The sequence below is a fragment of the Gracilinanus agilis genome, chromosome 2 (genome assembly GCF_016433145.1).
Source record: "Gracilinanus agilis isolate LMUSP501 chromosome 2, AgileGrace, whole genome shotgun sequence".
Taxonomy (NCBI): Eukaryota; Metazoa; Chordata; class Mammalia; order Didelphimorphia; family Didelphidae; genus Gracilinanus; species Gracilinanus agilis.
The window spans coordinates 530,508,460-530,530,459 of NC_058131.1; the positions used below are offsets into that span (position 1 = coordinate 530,508,460).

At 35.7% G+C, this 22,000-nt stretch overlaps 1 protein-coding gene across 1 annotated transcript in view; it reads left to right on the top strand.

Moving 5' to 3' along the window:
- Nucleotides 1-93: 93 nt before the first annotated feature.
- FSIP1 (fibrous sheath interacting protein 1) overlaps nt 94-22,000 on the top strand; it is a 291,934-nt gene continuing 270,027 nt past the window's right edge. Inside the window, exons 1-5 of the mRNA XM_044660033.1 lie at nt 94-167; nt 8,417-8,549; nt 15,154-15,349; nt 17,085-17,183; nt 18,873-19,027. Of these exons, the coding sequence (XP_044515968.1) occupies nt 8,424-8,549; nt 15,154-15,349; nt 17,085-17,183; nt 18,873-19,027 (576 nt within the window). The 5' untranslated portion in view covers nt 94-167; nt 8,417-8,423. The remainder of the gene's footprint in view (nt 168-8,416; nt 8,550-15,153; nt 15,350-17,084; nt 17,184-18,872; nt 19,028-22,000) is intronic.

Below are 22,000 nucleotides of genomic sequence, written 5' to 3' on the forward strand. Positions count from 1 at the left end.
TGAGAGGTTGGGCGGGGGTGGGGGTAGGGGGGTGCTTGAGAGATCGGGGCGGGGCAAGTAAAGGGGGAAGGATTTTATTAGGAGTCCAAAGAGAAGAAGAAGGGTGAGAACCGCCAGACGGCGTAGTAGAGCGAATTCACGATCCGCGGTCAGGAAGACTCATCTTTGTGAGTTCAAATCTGGTCTCAGATACTTTCTAGATGTGTGACTTTGGGCAAGTCACTTAACCTTGTTTTGTCTCAGTTTCTCAACTGTAAAATGAGAATTATATATTAGGGGTGTATGTGAGAAAGTAGGGACAGTTTGGCGTTGTTTCTGATATCATCAGATCAATTACTCTCTGTTTTTTGAATGGAACACAGTGTTAAAATTTTTTTTTAAATAACCGTTCTATTATTGTCTTTAAGAATTCTGATTCTGTCTTATTTTCATTCAGTAGAGGGAGCCTAACAATATACCTGTAGTATTGCTTGTGTAGGATTGTGGTCTTATAGTTATAGCTTCATTTTCAATGAAATTTTAAGGGTACTTATAGACTAGAGCTAGGCATATGCAAATTCTAGAAGACATCGAAATGTCCATTGTTCTGCACAGTGTTACTCAGATGCTTTCATTTCTTCAAATCCCCAGGTATTTGTGACTTTATAATATCTGGAGGCTTTTGTTTTTCATTAAAGAAATTGCTCCTTGCAAGAAGCATTGTGAATTCTGCAAGATGGAAAAAAACAACAACATGCATATAAAAAGCAAGACAAAATAGGCTTCTGGTCTAATGATTTAAGTTTAATTCAATTCAGGTATAGCTATTAAGTGCCTACTCTGTGTAATACTGTGTGTGCTGGGTGCTCTGATAAAAAGATAATACAAAAACCAATACCAGCCTCAAGGAATTGATTCTATTGGGTACATACAACATTTTAACAGGTAAATAAATACAATATAATTTGAGATAGGGTAAATCACTTTAAGGGGCAGCTGAAGAAGGAAATGGCAAATCACTCCAGGGACTGAAAATAACTAAATGACAAAAATCACTAAAAGGAGGACTGATTCTATGCATCCTCAATATCAATTTTATATTTCCTAATGTTCCTCTATTTTGAGAATAGTGTAGGAGCTTAAATAATTTTAAGAAAATCATTTAAAAATAGAATTTTGATATTTTTTCAACTAACAAGCATTTGTTTGTTTGTTTGTTTGTTTGTTTATTCCTCCCATCTCTCACCATGGTGGGGAAGCAAAATTTATAATAGGCACAGTCAAGCAAAACAAATTCCCATACTGGCCATGTCCAAAAATGTGTGACTTTTTCTTCATCACCTCTCTTGGCAGGAGGTGTATACTATTCCTTGTCATTAGCCCTCTGGAATATGGTTGGTTGCTCATTGTGTTGATCAGAGAATTACACTATGCTCTTTAATAAGCACCTTTTCAATCCAGGAGAAATGTAATTGATCTGAAGTTTTTTTTTTTCTCTTCACATTAAAATACTTGTATGTGTCTATATTTGCTTTAAATTAGAACCAGTTGTAAAAGTAGACTGACCAATTCGATTCTAAGTCATGTCATTCAAATGAGTGGTTCTTCCTGGCAAAGATATAAATTTGACCTAGGGAATACAGTGAAGCAAGCAATGGCTAATATCTTTCCCTGTCAGAGGGCTAATGTAGAAAACACTTTACTAAATTGGTTGACTTTTTAGACTGAGAGCTTAATACTTGAAATTTCATAGAATCTAATAATAGGAAAAGATGAATTAAATATTTTTCGATAGTATCTTGGTAAGAACAAAACATAAAAGTGATTTGGTTTAGTGAGGAGCCTACTCTATATACCCTGAACTACCATATAGCCTTCCATTTTCCTGTGGATCATCCCAGTTCAGTTAATAGGGACCTGGCCTTAGAGTGATGGAGTCTGAGGTTCAAGTCTTTCCTCACATATACTGGATTTGTCTCTCTGGGTAAGTCAATTAACATCTCAGCAACCAAGAAAATTTCCTGTCTATAAATTAAAGAGCTGACACTAATTGGCACTTTCTTCACTGGTGATTCCCTATACCAGTGAAATCAGAGTTTAAAAAGATACTACAGTTTGTAGAGGTAAGAGCTCAGTGATGTGAAAACCGCTGATGCCAGTATTTTAATACCATATTTTAAGAGGAACAAGTACATCCAGAGGTTGGTGATTACGGTTAGGAAGGAGTTCAAACCAGGTCTTAGTCCCCTCCATCTACTCTGTGATCCAGTATTGTTGGTCTCTTTGTGGTTCCTTGAACAAGACACTACATTTCTGGACTCTGGGGATTTTCTCTATGTCTCCAATGTCTGGAACTCTTTGCCTACCCATCTGTTCTTTATTTTCCTGATTTCTTTCAGGTCCCAGCTAAAATTCTGTCTTCTTCAAGAAGCCTTTCTTTCCCTATCCAAATGAATATTAATGCCTTCCCTCTAGGATGATCTCCAGTTTATCATGCTTATATCTTATTTGTACCTAATTCTTGAATGTTGTCTTCCCCCACTGGTCTCTGAGCCCCTTGAGAGCAGGGACTTTTATTTTTGTTGCCTTTCTTTGCATCCCTAGTGTTGTGCCTGGCACATGGTAGATACTTAAATGCTTTTTTAATTACATAAGGTTACATGATAATAAATTGTTGAAGGAACTGATTATATTTGGACAATAGAAGATAAGACAGTGGGGGCATAATAGGTATTTTTAAATATATTTCAAGCAGTCCTATTCTTTATATCTAGAGGGTAGAGCTGTTACCAGGTAGAAGTTTTAGAGAGGTGAAAAAAATATTCTTTCAATAATTGTCATAGAATGGAATGGTCTGCCCCATAAGGTAGTGAATTTTCTTGTCACTAGGAGTGATTAGTAGTTGTTAATGATCAATTGTCAATAATGCTACAGAAAGGCTTTGTGACTGTAGGGAGTTGAGTTAATAGTCTTTTTTATTTTTAAACCCTTACCTTTTCTGTCTTGGGATCAATTGTAAGTATAGTGACAAGGACTAGGTAATTGGGGTTAATGACATGCCCAGGTTCATATAGCCAGAATTTGTCTGAGGCTGGATTTGAACCCAGGTCCTCCACACTCCAGTCCTGCTGCTCTATCCATTGAACTATTTACCTGCCCCAAGATAATAGCCTTCTAAAGTTCCTTTCAACTCTTAATATTATATGATTTTATTCTGAGAATAACAAGGAAAATCTGGCCCTAAAAAAAGTTGAGGTCTCCTATGGAAGAATATAGCTCTTTCCAATCCCAGCACTTTTGATGTATGGAATATCATTCAGCTTTTTGAAAATGTTTCTATGTCCTTTCAGACACCTAAATAAGAGAAGCACTGTTTCTGTGTCATTTTCCCCATCTTACCAAGGAAGCTTTGACTTGTTCCATTTTTGACCTGGTCTGGCTCCTCCCTTCTTATGCAGCTCAGTCGCTCTCCCCTCTCTTTACCATATTGGTGCCAGACTTAATGTAAGTGAACCACTAGCCTCAGCCTCTCAAGTAGCAGGGATTACAGGCTTGAGTCACCACACTCAGACAACTCTTGAAGATTGTTATTTAGTGGCAAGCAGCTAGGTGGCTCAATGGATTGAGAGCCAAGCCTAGAGAATGGGAGGTTCTGGGTTCAAATCTAGCCCCAGTCCCTGCCCAGCTGTGTGACCCTGGGCAAGTCACCTAACTCCCATTGTCTAGCCCCCACTGATCTTCTGCTTTGGAACCAATAAACAGTACTGATTCTAAGGTGGAAAAAAAAAGATTCATGTGGTAGGCAAATGTTGCCTAAATTGATTACAATGCAGAAATTATAGAGGTAAAAACATAGATTTTATTATGCTTAACCTGAGATTCAGATACTAGAGAAAAGCATAAACCTGAACAATTTAAAATTCCAACAAGGCTTCTTCTAGACAAAATTATTTCAGAGTGAGAAATAATTCCTTTACATATTACAATTTTAGATCATAAAAAGTTAAAGAAAAGATAGATTCATAATCCTTATACTTCCTTCAATGTCATAAAAGTTGAATGAGTTTAGTTAAGCAAAGGCATAATCTCATCTATCCCCTTAGAGTGAGTGATAGTTAAAAACTTTTTAGGTAAACTAAGTCAGGTTACAGATTAAACTTCAATTAGAGAATTCACAATTGACTAAGAGGGAAGATTTACATATGACTAAGATAACCAAGAAAACAGGTGTCGGAGAAATCCTCCCTTACTCAGTTAACTAGGGGAGCTAACAAATAACTACATCTTAAGGAATGTCAGATAGTCTTCTCTTAATGTTAATATTTTAGCAGACAGATTTTGGTTAAGTGAGATCAATATTAACAGAAGACAGGCTTTTAGTTAACTAAAAGTTGCAGGAGGAATAATCCTGAGCCCTGAATAATAAAAATTAATAAAGGAAAATAAAAAATTCACATAAGAAGACTAAAAGTCATAGAACATTTATTGATCTACAATGGTAGAATGTCCTCTCTAATAGTTTTTTACCCAATAAATGACAGGTTTCGTGGAGAGAGGAAAAAAAAAGAGAGAGAGAGAAATAAAATTACTACTAGCTATTTAGTGGATAGTATAAAAAATTAAGAAAACTCAAAATAAATACCCCAATTTTTTCTTCTGGTCTTTCATTTTTACCTTATAAAGAAGGATTTTTAAAGTGTCATTGACTTTGTATATGCAGATGTTGTTACAGAAGCTGTATGCCCTGAATAATACTAGCTAAATGAATCAGGAGGTATGTTTAATATTGCTCTTATTTCACATATGCAATCACTTGCCAAATTTATTGATTCTACTACACCATAGCTCCCAAGTCAGTGTATTTCTCTCTATTCATAATACAACCCCATTAGTTCAGTCCTTCATCTCCCATTTATATGATACTAATAGTTGCCCAATCAATCTTTCTATACTCCTTTCCTCTTTCTGATCCATCTTCTATATTACATCTGGTATCAGACTTAAATAGAAATGTTCTACGTATCAGTTTATGAACACAAATTAACATTATGTTGTATCGCATTTTAATTTGTTTTATTAAGCCTTTCCTATTTACATTTTTATGCTGTTCAAGCATATCTAGGGAAATATCTCTCTCCTTAGTGGTATGTATTGACCTTAAGTTTGACACACCTGCTCTATTCTTTTGATTAACTGATATTCCTAAAGCACAGGTCTGTGACATTCCTTTGTTCAAAAAAGCCTCATTGACTACGTATTATCCCAAGAATGAAATGTAAACCTCTCTTTTTGTCACGTAAAGCCTTCCACAATTAAGCTCTAGTTCTTGTTTCCAGACTTGCTATATATTACTCCCCATTATGCAACCTGTTTTCCAGCCATATTGCCTATTTGTTTTTCCTCCTTCATAGTACTCTATCTTGTGTTCCTATAAACATTTAAACATGCTTCATATGTGTGTCCCCTTCCTGGGAGTGCTCTTCCTCATCCCTGCCTCTTGGGTTCTTAGTTCCTTTCAAGGCTCAACTTAACTGCCACCTCCTCCAAGAAGCTTTTCTACATTTTTTTTGTTAGTGACTGTACTCCTACCCCCAACACCTCACTTATTTTGTATTTATTTTGTATATCCCTTGAATTTTTTTTCTCTGTCCATTTTGTACTCCTCAGTAGGATGAAAACCCCTATAAGGAAGAGGCTATTTTTGAATCCATAGTGCCTACCACAATGTCATGCAGTTGTATGGTGTACTTAGATCTGGGATAATTTCTCTAAAGATTCTGAAAAAAAAAAACCACAAAAGAATTGACTGAACAGATTCCTTTCTCATCAAGACTCAGCCAGATCCACCTATGTAGTAAGAACAAAATTAAGTGGTCATTTTGCTTTTGTCACATGCAAAATACCCATGTGGCCAGTGAAGGATTTAGCAATGTGCCCATCCAAATTTGACTATTGGCAAAATGCTTGCCTTATAGACCTGACACTGTTAAATACACTGGGGAGGTAATGTTCCTTGTTAATTTATATCTGAGTCAGCTGATGTTGGTTTGTATATTTGCTGGAATAAACACTATCAAGAGCAAACTCACTAATGTCCCCAGACATCTTCCTATGAATTACATATTATTTTCCATTTCTTTCTAACAGCTTGGCATTAAAAAGAAAACTTAGCTTCACTTCATTCAAGGGAAGTGTATCTCACTGTGTAATCCTTTCTTTTTAGCATTCATAGACATATAAATCTAGGGATATATCTCTCTCCTTGGTGGTATGTTCATTTATTTTTTGGTATGTGGGAAATAGTAATCTTCCATGTAAAACTATTTAACAATATTATAAATAATAAACATTCTTTCAGTTTAAGTATAGTCAAGAATAGGCATAATGAAAACAGAAGTATAGGCCATTTTCTAAAGTCTAAGGAAAATGAAAGACTTCTGGATACTATTTGATTTTGACTTGTCATTGGTACTTAGAGTAAGCTTTTTACTTTATTGACATGTATTATGAGTTCACAAAATGCTTCTGTCTCATTGCTCCCTTTTAAAGGGACAATATTTCCTTTGACAAAATGTTTAAGGCAGTTACAAGATCTGTGGCCTTTTAGTAAATTTTTGACATTTTTCATGCTGTGTATGCTGTCCAGGGTGATCCATCATGCAATAATAGCAATGTCAAGGCCTGTCCCTAAGCCCAAGGCTTTCTAAAGAACCACAGTGATGTTGGAATAAATGCCTTTTTCACATATTGAGATGGACAGGGTCAACACATTTGGGTGAAATAAGACAATAGCCTAGGGACCCTCAATGGCTTGAAGACAAATATGTTATACCTGCCTCTGTTCTTTTTCCTTTCCTATTTCCAACACTTTTGTTTGACTCTTTCTTTGCTCTTCACAAAAAAAAAGAGGGGAATGTTTTGCATGAAATTGCAGAAAATTATATTATTATGCCTAAAGGAGAACAATCACTTGTCTTTTTTCTTTCTATTGTGTTTCTCCAGAGAAAGAAATTCTTTTAATTAATGCTGAATGCAAATTAAGGTGATCAATTCCAGGGAAAGTGAAATTGAAATTTATATAATCATCTTGGGTGAAATTAAAAAAGCACCCCAAGTATCAAGAGAAAACAATCTAGAATCTTCCTATTTGCTTCCTTATCTGTTCCCTTCCTCTTCCCTCAGATGCTGTACATTGTTGAGTGACCCTCAATAAATCTGGGATCAGAGGCTGCATTCTAGAGATTTAGAGAGGATTAAAATAAGTTTTGTTTGTTTGTTTGTTTGTTTTTTTCAGCAAAAAATGAGGAGAGAGGTTTGTGGAGTGAATCCAAGGGAGGCTAAACAAGATTGTGAAAGACAAGAAAATCATATTTGAAGGAATTGGGAAGTTTAGTTTTAAGAAAAGAAAACTCAAGGGGAAGATGATAGGCAGTTTCAGATAACTGATTAACTATTAAAAAAGAAGGGAGTAAGTAATATGAAGAGAAAGCTGAGGACTATTGGATGGAAGTTACAGTGAGGCAGATTTTGACTTAGTATAAGAAAGAATATTCTAAAAATAAGATGCTCACCAGTAGAATTTTTTGACTTCTGGTGTAAGTTCTGTATCATTAGAGGTCTTCAAAAAGAAATTAGTTGACCATTTATCAGCAGTGCTATCTATAGGAAGAAAAATGTCAAAATTTACCGAAAGGACACATATATCTTGTGATTAACCTAAATATTCTGTCAAAGGAGTCATTGTCCTTTTAATAAAGAACAATGAGATGGAAGCATTTTGTGAATTCATAATATCTGTCAATAAAGTAAAAAGCTTATTTTAAGTATCAATGACAAGTCCAAATCAAATAGTATCCAGAAGTCTGTCTTTCATGTTCCTTAGACATCAGAAAATAGCCTGTATTTCTGTTTTCATTGTACCTATAGATGAAAATCCCTGTTTTGAGTGAATGATTAGACTAGATGACCTTCTTAAAAAAGTCCCTTTGAGTTCAAAGATTCAAATTTTCTTTGATTCTCTGATATAGTGAGGAGTGGACTTGTTAAAGATCGGAATAGAGTAAAAGGCAGGAAGAGAAGAACCAAAGAGTGCTCTTTTGAAATTATCAACTCTGAGGAAGGCATGAATCACTTCTGGTTGGGATGGAAGAGCTTCTAGTAAGTAATAGAGGAAGAAGGACGTGGATATTAATAAACATTTCTTATGGTGACCAATAATAATAATGTCAGTTTACAGGCTTGAAGCCCACTTCAGTACTTTATTTTTGCCATTTGCCAAGGAGCCACCCTGTTTCCTTTGAAAGAGTTGAATGAAAACCTTCCAGTATGACTCCCATTGACCACACATTCTTTTATAGCTTAAGATACTGAGTTTGTAATATTTTGTTGATATTAATTATTTAAACCCATGATGACATGACTTTTTTTGGTCTTATAGACTTTCAATGGATATTATAAGGGGAAACTTGGATAAAATTTCACGTCCAGCATCAAATTCAAGAATTCATCATGAGAGTAAAATTTCAAGTACTTCTTTGGAAGTCTTGACACCAGAACCAGTGACGCTTAAGGTAATTTTCTTATTGGAAGTAATTTCAACCTCTGCTCTTTAAGCAACTGTGAAAAACTAAAGGTGATTGTTAAGAAGCTATTTGAATTTCTCAGTGTCATATGTACATGCATCCTAGAGGTATTTTTGGATATTCTAGAATCATTGGTACTAAATAGTACCCTCATTTTCCTCTTTTGGACTTTTATATTTTATACCTTTTTCCTGATGTACTTCGATATTAATTTCATTTTAAGTAAAAAGAATAACATTCAAATGATTACTTAATAGGGTTCTATTGATCGTGATATTAAAAAATATTGATTCTAATAACTGCAAATGATTATGGTAGTGGGAATATGCTAAAATGCTTGATAGGTTTATTGCCTCTATGACTTCTATGTTTTGTGATCTCTTTTGGTTTGTTTAAAATAATCCAGCAGTAATTTAAGGCATTTCTTTTCTCATCTGTTACAAGTAAAGATCAATATTTGCTCCTATTAAGACTAGCAAAGAAATTAATTGATAAATGATTCTTTAAACTGGTTCATTAATGCATTTGAGTAACGTTTGTCATAATCTACTAATGTCTAAGACATTTTGGTGGGAAATGAAAGATGACAATAATAATAGGTAACATAGAGTGCCTATTATGAGTTAGGCATTGTGGTAAATGCTTTCCATTTAATATTTCATTTGATCCTTGCAATAATCTTGGTCAAGTAGGTGCTAGTATCACCCCTATTTTCCTATGAGGAAACTGAGGCAAATAACAGTTAAGGGACTTGCACAGAGTCACATAATTAGTATATGTTGGAGGCTCGAAACTCATCTCTTTGAGTCCAAATCTGACCTCAGACATTTAACTAGTTGTGTGACCCTGGACAAGTCATTTAATTCTTTTTGTCTCAGTTTCCTCATCTGTAAAATGAACAGGAGAAAGAAATGGTAAATCACTTCAATATTTCTGCCAAAAAAAATCCCACATGGGGTCATGAAGAGTTGTACCCGACTGAAAAACAACAACAAATCCTTTAAGGATCTTAAAGCCTACCATGGGGACCTGATATGTATAACACAAGATGGACAGATGTGGTACAAAGAGCAGATCCAGACAAAGGGCTCTCAAAAAGTTTGATTTTCTTATCCCAATAATATGAGAAGTAGTAGAGGACAGGGAGAAGGATGGTAGGGAGTGACTCTGGGGGACATGGAAAAGAATGGAGTTGATGCCAATTAAATTAATTTTTGTACATTGAATGTTTTTCAGAACTCATTTACAAATCTTTTTTTTTTAAAGTTATTTACATCCTCCAGTTCTTTTAGCATCCTGATATATATTTTCCTAGGAAAGACACTTGAACTCATCAATGAAGACTAGTTGCTCTCTAATGCCTTGTTTATCTTGGGTTTCAACTCCCTATTAGCCATTTTTGTTCTGTTCAGTCCAAAGATCTTTTTCATTGGTGGACAAAGATGAATCTGTGATATCTTTGATGTGAGTACTCCCTTTATCAATGTACATCACAATCCATCTTATGGAACTCTTTTCCATTAAAAAAAATTTCTCAATAGGGAGACCCTGCAATGTACTGACAGTTTTCTGCTAGTTGGCATTAGATGGATTCCAGTGTAGTAGGCCATCAATTATTTCTTACTGTTTGATCATTGCATCTGTTTTTATAGCCATGTAGCTCTCTGATGATATCCTTTATGCTTCTTCTATGTAATTCTTGATTACTAATTCAATTCAATAAGCATTTATTAAGCACCTAATATGTGTCAGGGACTGTGCCAAGTACTGGAGATACAAAAAAGAGAGAAAAGATAGTCCCTGCCCTCAAGGAGCTTATAGTCTAGTAGGGGAGACAACAACTAAACAAAAATATACAAAAGCAAGCTATATATAGGATAAACAGGAAATATTGACAGAGGGAAGGCACTGGAATGAAGAGAGGCTGGGGAAGGTTTCCTATAGAGAGTAGGATTTGAATTGAAAGTTGAAATAAGGGAGTTAAGTAGTAGTCAGAGTGGATGAGGGAGAACATTCCAGACCTGGGGGGATAGCCGGAGAGAGTATTGGGAGGTGAGAAACAGAGGGCCTTATTTGTGGAACAATGAAGAGGCTAGTGTCACTAGATCAAAGATCCTCTTTCTCCTCTTCCTCTTTTTCCTCTTTATCTTCTTCTTTCCTCTTCTTCCTCTTCCTCCTCTTCCTCCTCCTCCTCTTCCTCCTCCTCTTTCTCTTTCCTTCCACTTCTCCTCTTCCTTCTTTTCTTCAGTAATATTTTATTGTATTTCCCCTCAATTACATGTAGTCTTTACTTTCTGTGAAAATGGAGGGTTGGGCAGTTTGACCTCAGCTCCTTTTTAGTCCTAGGCCTATAATCCCATGTTATTGTTTTTGCATATACCTATTATTTATAAATTGTGAAATTCTCAAATGAAATTTAACAGGCAGCTTCCACAAGAAAGTGTGCAGGTAAGTAGGAAGGCTCAAGGTTTTACAAGGAGGTATTTACTTGTTTAGAGAGAATAACTAGGGTAATGTGGAGATATTGAAAAAGGAAAATGGAACCGAGAGGAAGCTAGATATAGTGAAGGGGGAGTATAGACTGAGAGTCAGAAAGAAAACAGGTAACATGAGAGTCAAGAATGATTGGGCATAGAGGAGTCACTAGGGTTGGGGTTCAGGGAAGCTGACCAGAAGGCAAGAAGCAGTTGGGTCCTTGGGAGCAACAGGCTCTTTTCATCCCTTCCCCATTGCTCTAGGCTCAGCACTCTAGTGGTCTTTCAATCAAAATCTCTTCCCCCTTCCCAATCAAAACCTGATCTGAGAGAAATTCATTTGTGCTGGAATATATTCGCTATTATTTTATTTTGTCTTTGGTATAGTACAGGCTCTCTACTTTGTGATCCGCCTCTCCCCTCTACTCCATGTATCCAGAGGATTTTGATGACCTCCTCTTGTCAGTCAGTCATTTTTCAGTCACATTGGACTCTTTGTGACCCCACTTGGGGTTTTCTTGGCAAAGACATTGGAATGCTTTGCCATTTCCTTCTCTAGATGAGGAAACTGAAGCAAGCAGGGTTAAGTGACTTGCTTAAGGTCACACAACTACTGAATGTCTGAGGCCAGATTTGAACTCAGGAAGATGAGTCACTTCACTCCAGGCCTGGCACTCTATCCACTGAACTACCCTAACTGCCCTGAAAATACTCACACAACCATTTTTCAAGTACCAGAACTCACCAGAAGGAAAAGGGTTATCCACCATATGTGGATAACATCTTTGTTGTTGTTTTTTCACATTAAAAGACTGACCTTGTATGACTGGGCTTTGTCTCATAGTTTGTTTTTTTGACACATGTATAAAATTCAATCAAATTTATATCATATGTCTATGTCTTCTCAAGTCTTGGCTTTGTTACATTTAATGTCTGAGATGTGGAAGCAGTGTTATAGGAATAAAATTATGGGTGGTTGGGGAATAGATCCTGAGACTTCAGGGAGTCTTCATAATAATCCTTGGGGGAGTTATGAGGGCCACATAGATTCTGAGGCAGGATTGGCAGAGTTAGGGCTGCAGTGTTCCTGTGATTTGGGAAATCTCTATAAAATATTTTGGGTACTCTATTTGTTCCAGAGAATTCTGATTTTTATGATGTTTTTATATAGTACTTCATTGTAAATTTTAAGTTAAGTATGCATTTCTGAGTTTCTTAACTTTTTCTATGTCATCTGTTGGCTTTCAGTGTCTTCCGAAGTTTCTACAAATCTTCCCTCAAATTCCCATTTAACTTCTTATGCTAAGCCAGGATATATCAAAACCAGGATGGGGAAAGTCCTGATGTGGAAGGGATAACTGTTCTGTGCTACTTTCTCCCTGTACTGTAGTGCTGCAGTGCCTCAACCTTGTAAAAAGGAATTCTTTAATTTCTTTAATTTAATGGGGGACCAAGAGGCCCTCTTACCATAGAGATATGTAGGGATTAACCAACCTACAGTGACAGGAAGTAGGAACGGAGCAGCCTTCTGCTGAGCCAGCCTCAGTTGCAGCCTGTGAGTTGCTAACAGTTGGTCGGTGAATTGTGGACAGTTAGGACTGGCAGTTGCGGAGAAGTTGGCTGCTGGGCTTGAGTTGGTCATTGAGGGTTGGTTGCTGGTGGTGTGGGTTGGCATTTAGTTGCTGTAATATAGAGACAGCCCTGAGCTTACTGAGAGGGCTTTTGGCTTTAGTCTTTAAAAGGTTTTTTGTCTCTGGGATCTCTAGAAAGCAGGAGGTCTGTCTCATAGGCAGGTTGGCTACTAACAGTTGGGCTGCTAGAGAAAATTGATTGAAGGAGTGAGTGAGTCTATTATTTTAGGGAGTTAGGGAGTTAGTGAATCATTTATAGATAGTGTAGGTTAGATAGGCCTGGTGTTTGCCAGGCAAGAAGAATCTGTTAGAAGACAGGTAGAATAGTTACTAGGAATTTTAGGTATATTTATAGATTAGTAAACTCTCTTTCCTCTTTTCTTCTATCTTTCTCTCCTTTACTATATTCTTTTACTATCTCTATTTTAATTAAACTAAATTGTTCATTGTTAAAAGCTGCTAGAAATTTTCTCTTCTCTGGCTTAAAGGGATAATGTTAATTTACAACTCTACTATATTCTTATTAAAACTTAAATTATTAAAAATGGTTCTCTTATTTTGTCAAAACCCCTATTTTAACCCTTATGCAACCTCTTATAGATATAGAAATCAAAAAGGACTGGAGATCTAACTCACAGACAGAGCAGAGACAGGTCCTCAGAACAGAGAGATCAAAAGTTAATACTCAGCGGTTTTGACTTGGTCACAAAGATGAAAGTGATCTTGAGAACTCAACTAACTCCATTACCCTGTCTTCAGCGGACCTAAAATGCACTCTAGAGACAATATAGACTGTTTTTTCAAAACAACTTTCAGAGAAAATAATTTCCTTGTATTTATCAGGAAGGCATGTTTAGCATATCTCTTTATTGGGAAGTTCTTTGTATCTAAACTAAGTGTATCTAACATAAAGTCAATATTTATCAACCAGTCAATCAAATAAATCCTATAGTCAAATGGCTTCCTTTTATTTTACCTTTAATAGAGATGAAGAATATTTGATTCCTATTTTCTGTTCAAAAATTTTTTCCAATTAAATGTAAAAAACTTTTAACATTAATTTTTTAAAAATTTGAATTCCACATTCTCTTCCTTTTCTCCCCCTTCCTGAGATGGCAAACAATTTGATAAACGTTGTACAAATGCAGTCATTCAAAATAACATTATTAGTCATATAGTGAAAGAAAACACAAACAAAAAAAACTCCCAAGAAATACAAAGAAAGTAAAAAAAAAATTATACTTCGATCTGCATACAGACTTGTATCAGTTCTTTCTTTGGAAGCTGATATCGTTTTTTATTGTAAGTAATGTAGTGTGAGATCTGGTACAGCTAATAAGTCATCTTCCTCCACATATTTTTCATTGATTTCCTTGATATTCTTGACCTTTTGTTCTTCCAGATGAATTTTGTTATTTTTTGTAACTAAAATAATTTTTGCTTTAAATAAATTAATTTAGGTAAAATTGTCATTTTATTTTATTAGCTTGTCCAATTCATGAGTAATGAATATTTTTCTAATTGCTTAAATCTGAGTTTGTGTTTATATTATTGTGTTCATATATTTTCTGGGTTTGCCTTGACAGGTAGACTCCCCAGGATTTTATATTGTCTACAATTCTTCTAAATGAAATTTCTCTTTGTCTCTTACTTTGTTGGTCACATAGAAATGCTTAAGGCTGATGTGGGTTTATTTTATATCCTGCAACTTTGCTAAAGTTGTTAATTATTTCAACCAGTTCTTTAATTGTTTAGGATTCTCCAAGTACACCGGGATAATATCTGCAAAGTGGTAGTTTTGTTTCCTCGTTTTCTATTCTAATTCCTTCAATTTCTTTTTTCTTCTCTTATTGCTGTAGCTAACATTTCTAGTACAATACTGGATAATATTGGTGAATGGACATCATTGTTTAACCTCTCTCTTTATTGGGAAGTTTTCTAGCTATACCCATTACAGCTAATGCTTGCTGAAAGTTTTAGATAAATGCTACTTATCATTTTAAGGAAAGTTCCAGTTATTCTTCTGCTTTCTAGTGTTTTCAATAGGAATAATTGTTATATTTTTGTCAAAAGTTGTTTCTGTATCTGTTGAGCTATAATTATATGGTCTTGTTGCTTTTATTATTGATATGGTCAATTATGCTGTTAGTTTACAGTTACTTTTTAAAGGAATATTTAAGCATCCTCTCAGCCTTTCTTTCTGGCTAAGTACTTCTACTTGTCCAACAGATGCTATTTTTTTTAGATCTTAGAAAATCTGCTATCACTAAGCTTTCTCCATCCCTGGTGTGTGTATAGCTAGGTTTGAGTTCTGCTCTGCTGTATTTGGCAGGGGAAGTCAGTATTATGTGCATATATACATGAATACCCAGAGGTATTTATTAAAGTACTTTGATTTTTCAGGTTTCTACTTTTATTAGCATCAAGTATTTATTTTAAAAATATATTCTCAAAAATATAATGACAGACTCTGAAATTTATTTTTAGGTGGATACTTCAATCAACTTGAATAGTAGTAGCCAGCAGAGCAATAGAGAAAATTGCAATTCAAGGGAAAGTAGCAGCAATAGTAATGGTGGGAAGAAAAATTCTTCTCAGGATGAAAAAAACTCTCAAGATTATTGTAGTGAGGTTGACTGCAGTTTACGTGAACAGACCAAGTCTTCTTGCACTAATTATTCAGGTATGCTAGTAGGCTAATAATAATTACAAAGGATACATTAAAAAAACCCAAGTATATTTAGTGAGATTATCAACTTGATTATTGGAAATCTCTGAGGATGATGACTGGGAGTATATTAAAAAAAGTCCATGAATCAAGCCATTAAGAAAGTTGACAGGGATTTGGAAGGTGATAGATGTGAACAATGAAGTTAGGGATAGAAAGATTATACATGCTTTAAAAGATGAAAAGTTATTGAGGGATGAAGGTAGAAAAACTGGCTAGAAATGGCCATGAGAGTGTGAGGAGCATGCCCACTCTCTCCTCCTGGCTTTGTGTGTGGATGTAAAGTTGGAGAGAAAGTGTGCCCTTCAATATAAATGCTTATGAGGTATGGGAAAGCCAGGTTTTAGCTAAAGCTTGGAGATAGGATGAGGTAGCATAATTGTAACATTAGCGATGGAAGTTTGAAAGTAGGATGGGTTTTCAAAAGCCCAAAGTGATTGAGTGAGGAGTCTGATGAACTGTGGTTGAATGGGCCTGGGAAGAGAAGGACTGATTAGAAAAGAGATGAAGTTTCAGGAAGAGATAGTATGAGCATACAGCTTCTGTTGAAGGTGTAGTAAGGCTTAAGGTGTGATTGGGCCTGGGAAATCAGGTGTATTAGCAATGCTGGAGGGAGGATTCATCTGGCAGAACTTGAATAACAGGAGAATTTAAAGAGTTAACCTACCTCAAGGTTCTAAACGAAATAGAGTATTTCAGAATATGATTGCACAAAATCACATTTGAAGGTGAGCTTTTGACCTTTATGATGGTGGCTTTGGAATTTCTGAATAGGAAGGGTAACTGATACAGAGAATGTGTAAAGACACACGGACAGGAAATGGGCAGGGCAAGAAACATAGAGGGGAAGTCCCAAAAACCGCCTTCAAGGAATTCAGGGATTTTGATCTTCATGATAGAATGAAATGTCTATGCTAATATACATATACATTGAAATATAAAGAAATATAGCATTAGTACAAAGTATTAGAAAAAATGCTAGCTATTAAAATACCATTGCACATTAATTTGCTACAAAAATATGAGGGATCTGTGATTTTTAGCAGGTACTATATGAATTTCAGTTATTATTATATCATTATCATTAATTTCCTCAGCATAGGAAATTCCCCATGTGACAATTCTACTCACATCAATGCCAATTACAATTTTTTTTTCTGCAATTGCAAAATTTAGTCAATAAATGCTTGAGAGTTTGCCTCCATCACTAGAGGTTAAGTGACTTATGCAGGTTCACATAGTAAATGTTACAGGTGATATTTGAACTCCCATCATCATTACTCTGCCCATGATGATAATAACTACTTATCTCTAACCTAATAATCTATCCGTGATGACAAACTGCTACTCTTTACAAATCTTTGTATGATTGAAATTATTCGAGAAGTAGAACTTATTAGTAGCAATTTGTTAATCATACTCATAATAACAATACATTAACATAGTGCTTTAAGCTTTATAAAGCACTTTTTTTAAATGATAATCCACTGTAGTAATCCTTCTTTAAAGATGAACAAGGTGAGACAGTTAAAATGACTTAGGTTATGCAGATAGTAAATGTTGGAGCCAGGACTCAAACTCAGATCTTTTCATTCCAAGGTTTTCTACTTCTTATAGTGTTATATAATAATGATAATTTTTCAAAGGCTGAATATTCTTATTATCATTTTTGTTTTTTCTTGGTTACAAGACCATAATGCCAGTCTGAATTCTTCAAGAGAAGATAATGAAGTTGATTATTTCAATCTATATGATATGCCTCAGGAGATGTCAGGCCAAGTGAAAGAAGGTAATATGGTTTAGATTCATTGTTGGCCACAGTCCAATGCATGTGATACAGTAAGACAAATTTCATTCGTGTTTGTTTATCTTTCTATATATGGTAGCTGTACAAATAGTGTATGATACTTTTAAATACCTGGTCTTTAGACCACCCAAGTAGACAGAAGCTGAGAATGTTTGGAATGGCAGTGGGGAATTAGATATATTTCACTGACTGCATTAAGTGTTGCAGTACCCATTCATTAATAGGGTTGATATTCTTAGAAGCACCTCCTCTTCAAAAACAAAGTGGCTCCATTAGGGGGAATGCGATCCCATCCTTTAGACTTCTCCGAATCTGAATTTGTTCTTTCATGTAACAATAAAATCCTGCTGGTCTAAGGATGTGGAGGCTGATAAAGCAAAGTGGTTAAATAGCTGATTTTTTCCTCCAAAGTTATTAGTTTTAGTCATATTTAATTTAAAGTTTGAATAATTTCAAAAGTCCTAAGTGATCCCAAATTCCTAGAATTTAATGTTCAAAATTAAAACTCCTGGAAATTCCTGGATAACTGAATGAAACATTCCCCAAAATACCTTTTTCTTAACTGGTTTCTTTGTTCATACATAGGACTTTGTTCATCGTAGCCATAATAGCTGATATTATCTGTATAATACTTTATGGTTTGCAAAACACTTTACATCCTTTATCTCATAGTTTAAAAATATCCGAGGCGTGATTCCAACCTATATCTTTCCTGGCTCCAAATTTAGTAGTTATTCCAGTCTATGTCTTATCTCCCCTATTGTATTTTAAGCATCTTTAAACAAGGTTCTTTTATCTATTCCATACCTACAGTGACTGAATAGATAAATGTATAATAGTTTCCTGTATAGTTTAATTGAAAAGATCCTTGATCTGCAAATCTGAGGAGATCTGGGTTTGAATTATAGACAAATCATACAACCTCTTGGATACTCAATTTCCTCATCTAATAAATGGGGATAAGAACATCTATTTGACAGGTTTATTGTGAGGCCTGATCATAAACCTTATGATGATATAGAAATGTTGGCTATGATAATGATAATTATCCTTATTGATAGGGTTTATGAAAAAGTTCCTCAAAACATTTTTTTGAGAATGTTACTGCAAATATTATTCCCATTTTATAGAAAAGGAAGCTAAAACTCAGGTTAAATGACTTGTCCAGGGTCACAAGTTTACAAAGTGGCAGAAAACCAGGCCTCTAATCCATGTCCCCTTTACTTCAAATACAGTCTGCCTTTCACTCTATCATCGGCTAGTTTAATGCTTTACCTACTGTGGCCATCCAGCAAATTAAAGAATGAGTAGATAATGAAAAGCCCTGTAATTTTAACTCTTAATTAAGACTACTTGTGATAATAGATCAAAGGGAAGGAGAGATCCCTGAAAACTAGTGTGTTCAAGGAATAGATGTCATAGTGAAGGTGAAACTTGCAGTAGACTTTGAAAGGACCTTGTTAGTTAGGATATGGGATTTAAATAAATGAAAAGGAGGAAGAAGGAAAGTTTGGGTAAGGGCCATGAATGAGCTAAAAAACCTAGGGGTGGGAATACATGTTATGATGGTGAGAAGCCAGGGTTTCCTTTTCTATAAAATGAAGGATTTGGACTAGACAATCTCTTCCAATTCTAAAGGTTAGATAAAATTTTACTTTCCAGATCACATAGGAGTTTCCAGAATAAAAGAATCAGATCTTCAACTTCAGGAAGCTGTTGAAAAGATGAAGAGACTTGATAAAGTATTAGTGGAAAAACAATTTAAAGAAAGAGAAATTAAAAAACAAGGCCAAGAAATGAGAATAAAGATGTGGGAAGAACTTCAGGTAAGGGATAGGTGGCAATTGCATAACACATGAGACTCTAGGCAAAATATGATGTTCCCTGGTTGTGCTGATGAGAAGTAAAATGTACTTGAGGTGGTTTCAGGGCTATTATTTATTTTCTTTGAAAATGAACAATTGGTTTTTTTCTGTATTCTGGTTAATAGTTGCTGGATTTTTTTATACCTAATCCTGAATAGCACAGTATTTGTGCCCTGAAGTACTTCTGATAATAAGTATGTACCTGACCTGTCTATAAGCATTTTTTTCATGGGCATAGGATCTTTTTGCCTGAACTTTGGAATGTGCAAGAGTGGGGAATCTGAGTCTTACATCTGAGCAGGAATATCTGTTCTTTCTAAACAGAGTTTAAAGTTTGTTTAGTGAATAGCCAGGTCAAAAAAAAATGACCTTTGATGACTATTATTTATGATCTGTGGATCAGCTGTGTAAACAGTTAAGAAGAATGACATAAGATAGATATTTATAAGTCACTGTCTTAAGTAGTCCAAATTTAATTTGGCTTTAGTTGTTTGGTTTTTTTTTTAAACCCTTAACCTTCTGTCTTTGTATCAGTTCTAAGACAGAAGAGTGGCAAGGGCTAGGCCAGCAGTGTTGTCTTAAGTTCAGAACCTCCTACTCAGTGGCACTTTGCTGGATCAAACCAGATAATGTGAAACCAAAGCAAAAGACATTTAATTAAAGCTGAATTATAAATAGCAAGGAATTGATTTAGGGCATAAACACTCCTCATAAAATCCCTCTCTCTCAATGTAGCTGGAGTCACATCACTTCAAACTCATGGCACAGATGTTGGAGATCAGTGTCTGAAATAATCCCCTTATTCACTTCCCTTTTAATCTTGGCATAAAACAAGCAAGAGGGTATTAATTTTTGTCCACACTAGTTTGGAAGTATTAGCTTCTTGACACAGTGGCAAGCTATCTAGAGAGCACTGATTTCTGTTGACATGGCAACTTGCTGAATATTGGAGATGCTTGCCATATTTCTTATTGGCATTAGTATGGTCTAGATATGGTGGCTCCTTCTTCTGTTTCCATTGTTTAACATAATATGCATATTATCACTTTGCCTCCCCTTTCCTCCTTCGCCTCTTTAATGTCTCTGTTCTGTAATACATTACAATTAAAGAGTGCATGCTGGGTCCTGTGGTCATGCTGCAGGTCTCATGCATAGACTTCTTAGAGTCATAGTTCAGAAAATTTCTCCCAATGAGAAAGCCTATCTTGTGGATCCAAGCATTATGGATATTTGGAATCCTTTGTGGTCAATTAATAAGCATTTATGAAGTACCTACTATTTGCCAGGCACTATGCTAACCACTTGGGATACAAGAAAGACAAAATACAGTTCTTACCCTTGAGGATCTGACAATCTAATGGGAGAAACAACATGCAAACAACTTTGCACAAACAAACTGTTTATAGGATAAGTAGGATATATAGCAGAGGAAAAGCACTAGAATTAGAAGGGATTGGGAAAGGCTTTTTTTAGAAGGTGGAGTCTTAGCTAAACTTAAAGGAAGCTAAGGAAGCCTAGAGTTGGAGAAAACAGGGAGAAGATTCCATGGATGGGGGTGCAGCCAGTGAAAATGCCTGGAGTTCAGAGATGGAAGGAACTTGTTCAAGGAACAGCAAGGAAGCCAGGGTATAGGGTGGAGTAAGAAGTGAGCTAAGCAATGAAGGGCTTTGAACGCCAAACAGAAGATTTTACATTTGAACCTGGAGGTGATAGAAAGCCATTGGAGTTTATCGAGTAGCAGTGGTGACGTGGAACTATGCTTTGGGAAAAGAGGCTTTGACAGCTGAATGGAGGATGGAATAGATTGGAGGAGAGACTTGCAATAGGCAAACCAACCAACAGTCTTTTGTAAGAATCCAAGCAGTAGATGAGATCCTGGTCCAGAGAGGTGAAAACATCAGAGGAGAAAATGGGTATATATGTTGCAAAGGTGAAACCAACACACTTTGGCAACAGATTGTATATGTGGATGAGAGATAATGAGGAATTGAGGAAGTTGCAAATCTGTGAGATTGGGGAGATGTACAACAATAAGGAAGTTTGGAAGTGGGGACGATTTTTCAGGGAAGATAATGAATTCTGTTTTGGACATGTTGAATTTAAGCTGTCTACATGGCATTCAGTTTGAAATGTTTGACTATTGGTGGTTGGAGATGGGAGATTGGAGGTCAGTGAGAGTTTAGGGCTGGATGAGTAGACTTGAGAATCATCAGCATAGAGATGATAATTGAAATCATGCAAACTGATGAGATCATGAAGTGTGTAGTATTAAGAGAGAAGAGAAAAGGGCTCAGGGCAGAGCCTTGTGGGACACTTATGAAGAGTGGCTATAATCTGGATGAAACTTCAGCAAAGGTGACTTAAAAGGAGCAGTGAGGTGGTAGGAGATGAGAGTAATGCCTCAAAAAACTAGAGAAGAGAGTAATTAATGTTGCTAACTTTGGAGAGAATAGTTATGGTGGAATGAGAAGAAAAGTGGAGGCCTCTGTTGTAAATAGCTTTTTCAAGGAAGTTTGCCACAGATACATAATACACACACACACACACACACACACACACACAAGATTTACACGTATGACAAGATCAAAAAATATTTTGTTAATGGAGCACGTTTGCTTCACTTCAAGATTCAATGAGAGAGAACACAGAGAAAAATACTGAGTTCAGCTCTGTCCTGGAGGATATCATATGGAAGAGTGGTGGATGATAAGGCCCTTCACATCAAATTCCATGAGACTTCAGGACCTTTTTAGTTAGGTCTATCAGAATTTAAAAGAAACCGACTTAACAATCACAGAGAAAACTCCTAAACAACTGAAGAATGCTTATTGTCCAGATGGTGACACACTTTTATAAAGGTGGTTCACTGAGTTAATACATCAATACATATTTCTTGGAATGGTGGTGCAGATGGACTAGAACTGAGTAGAAGGA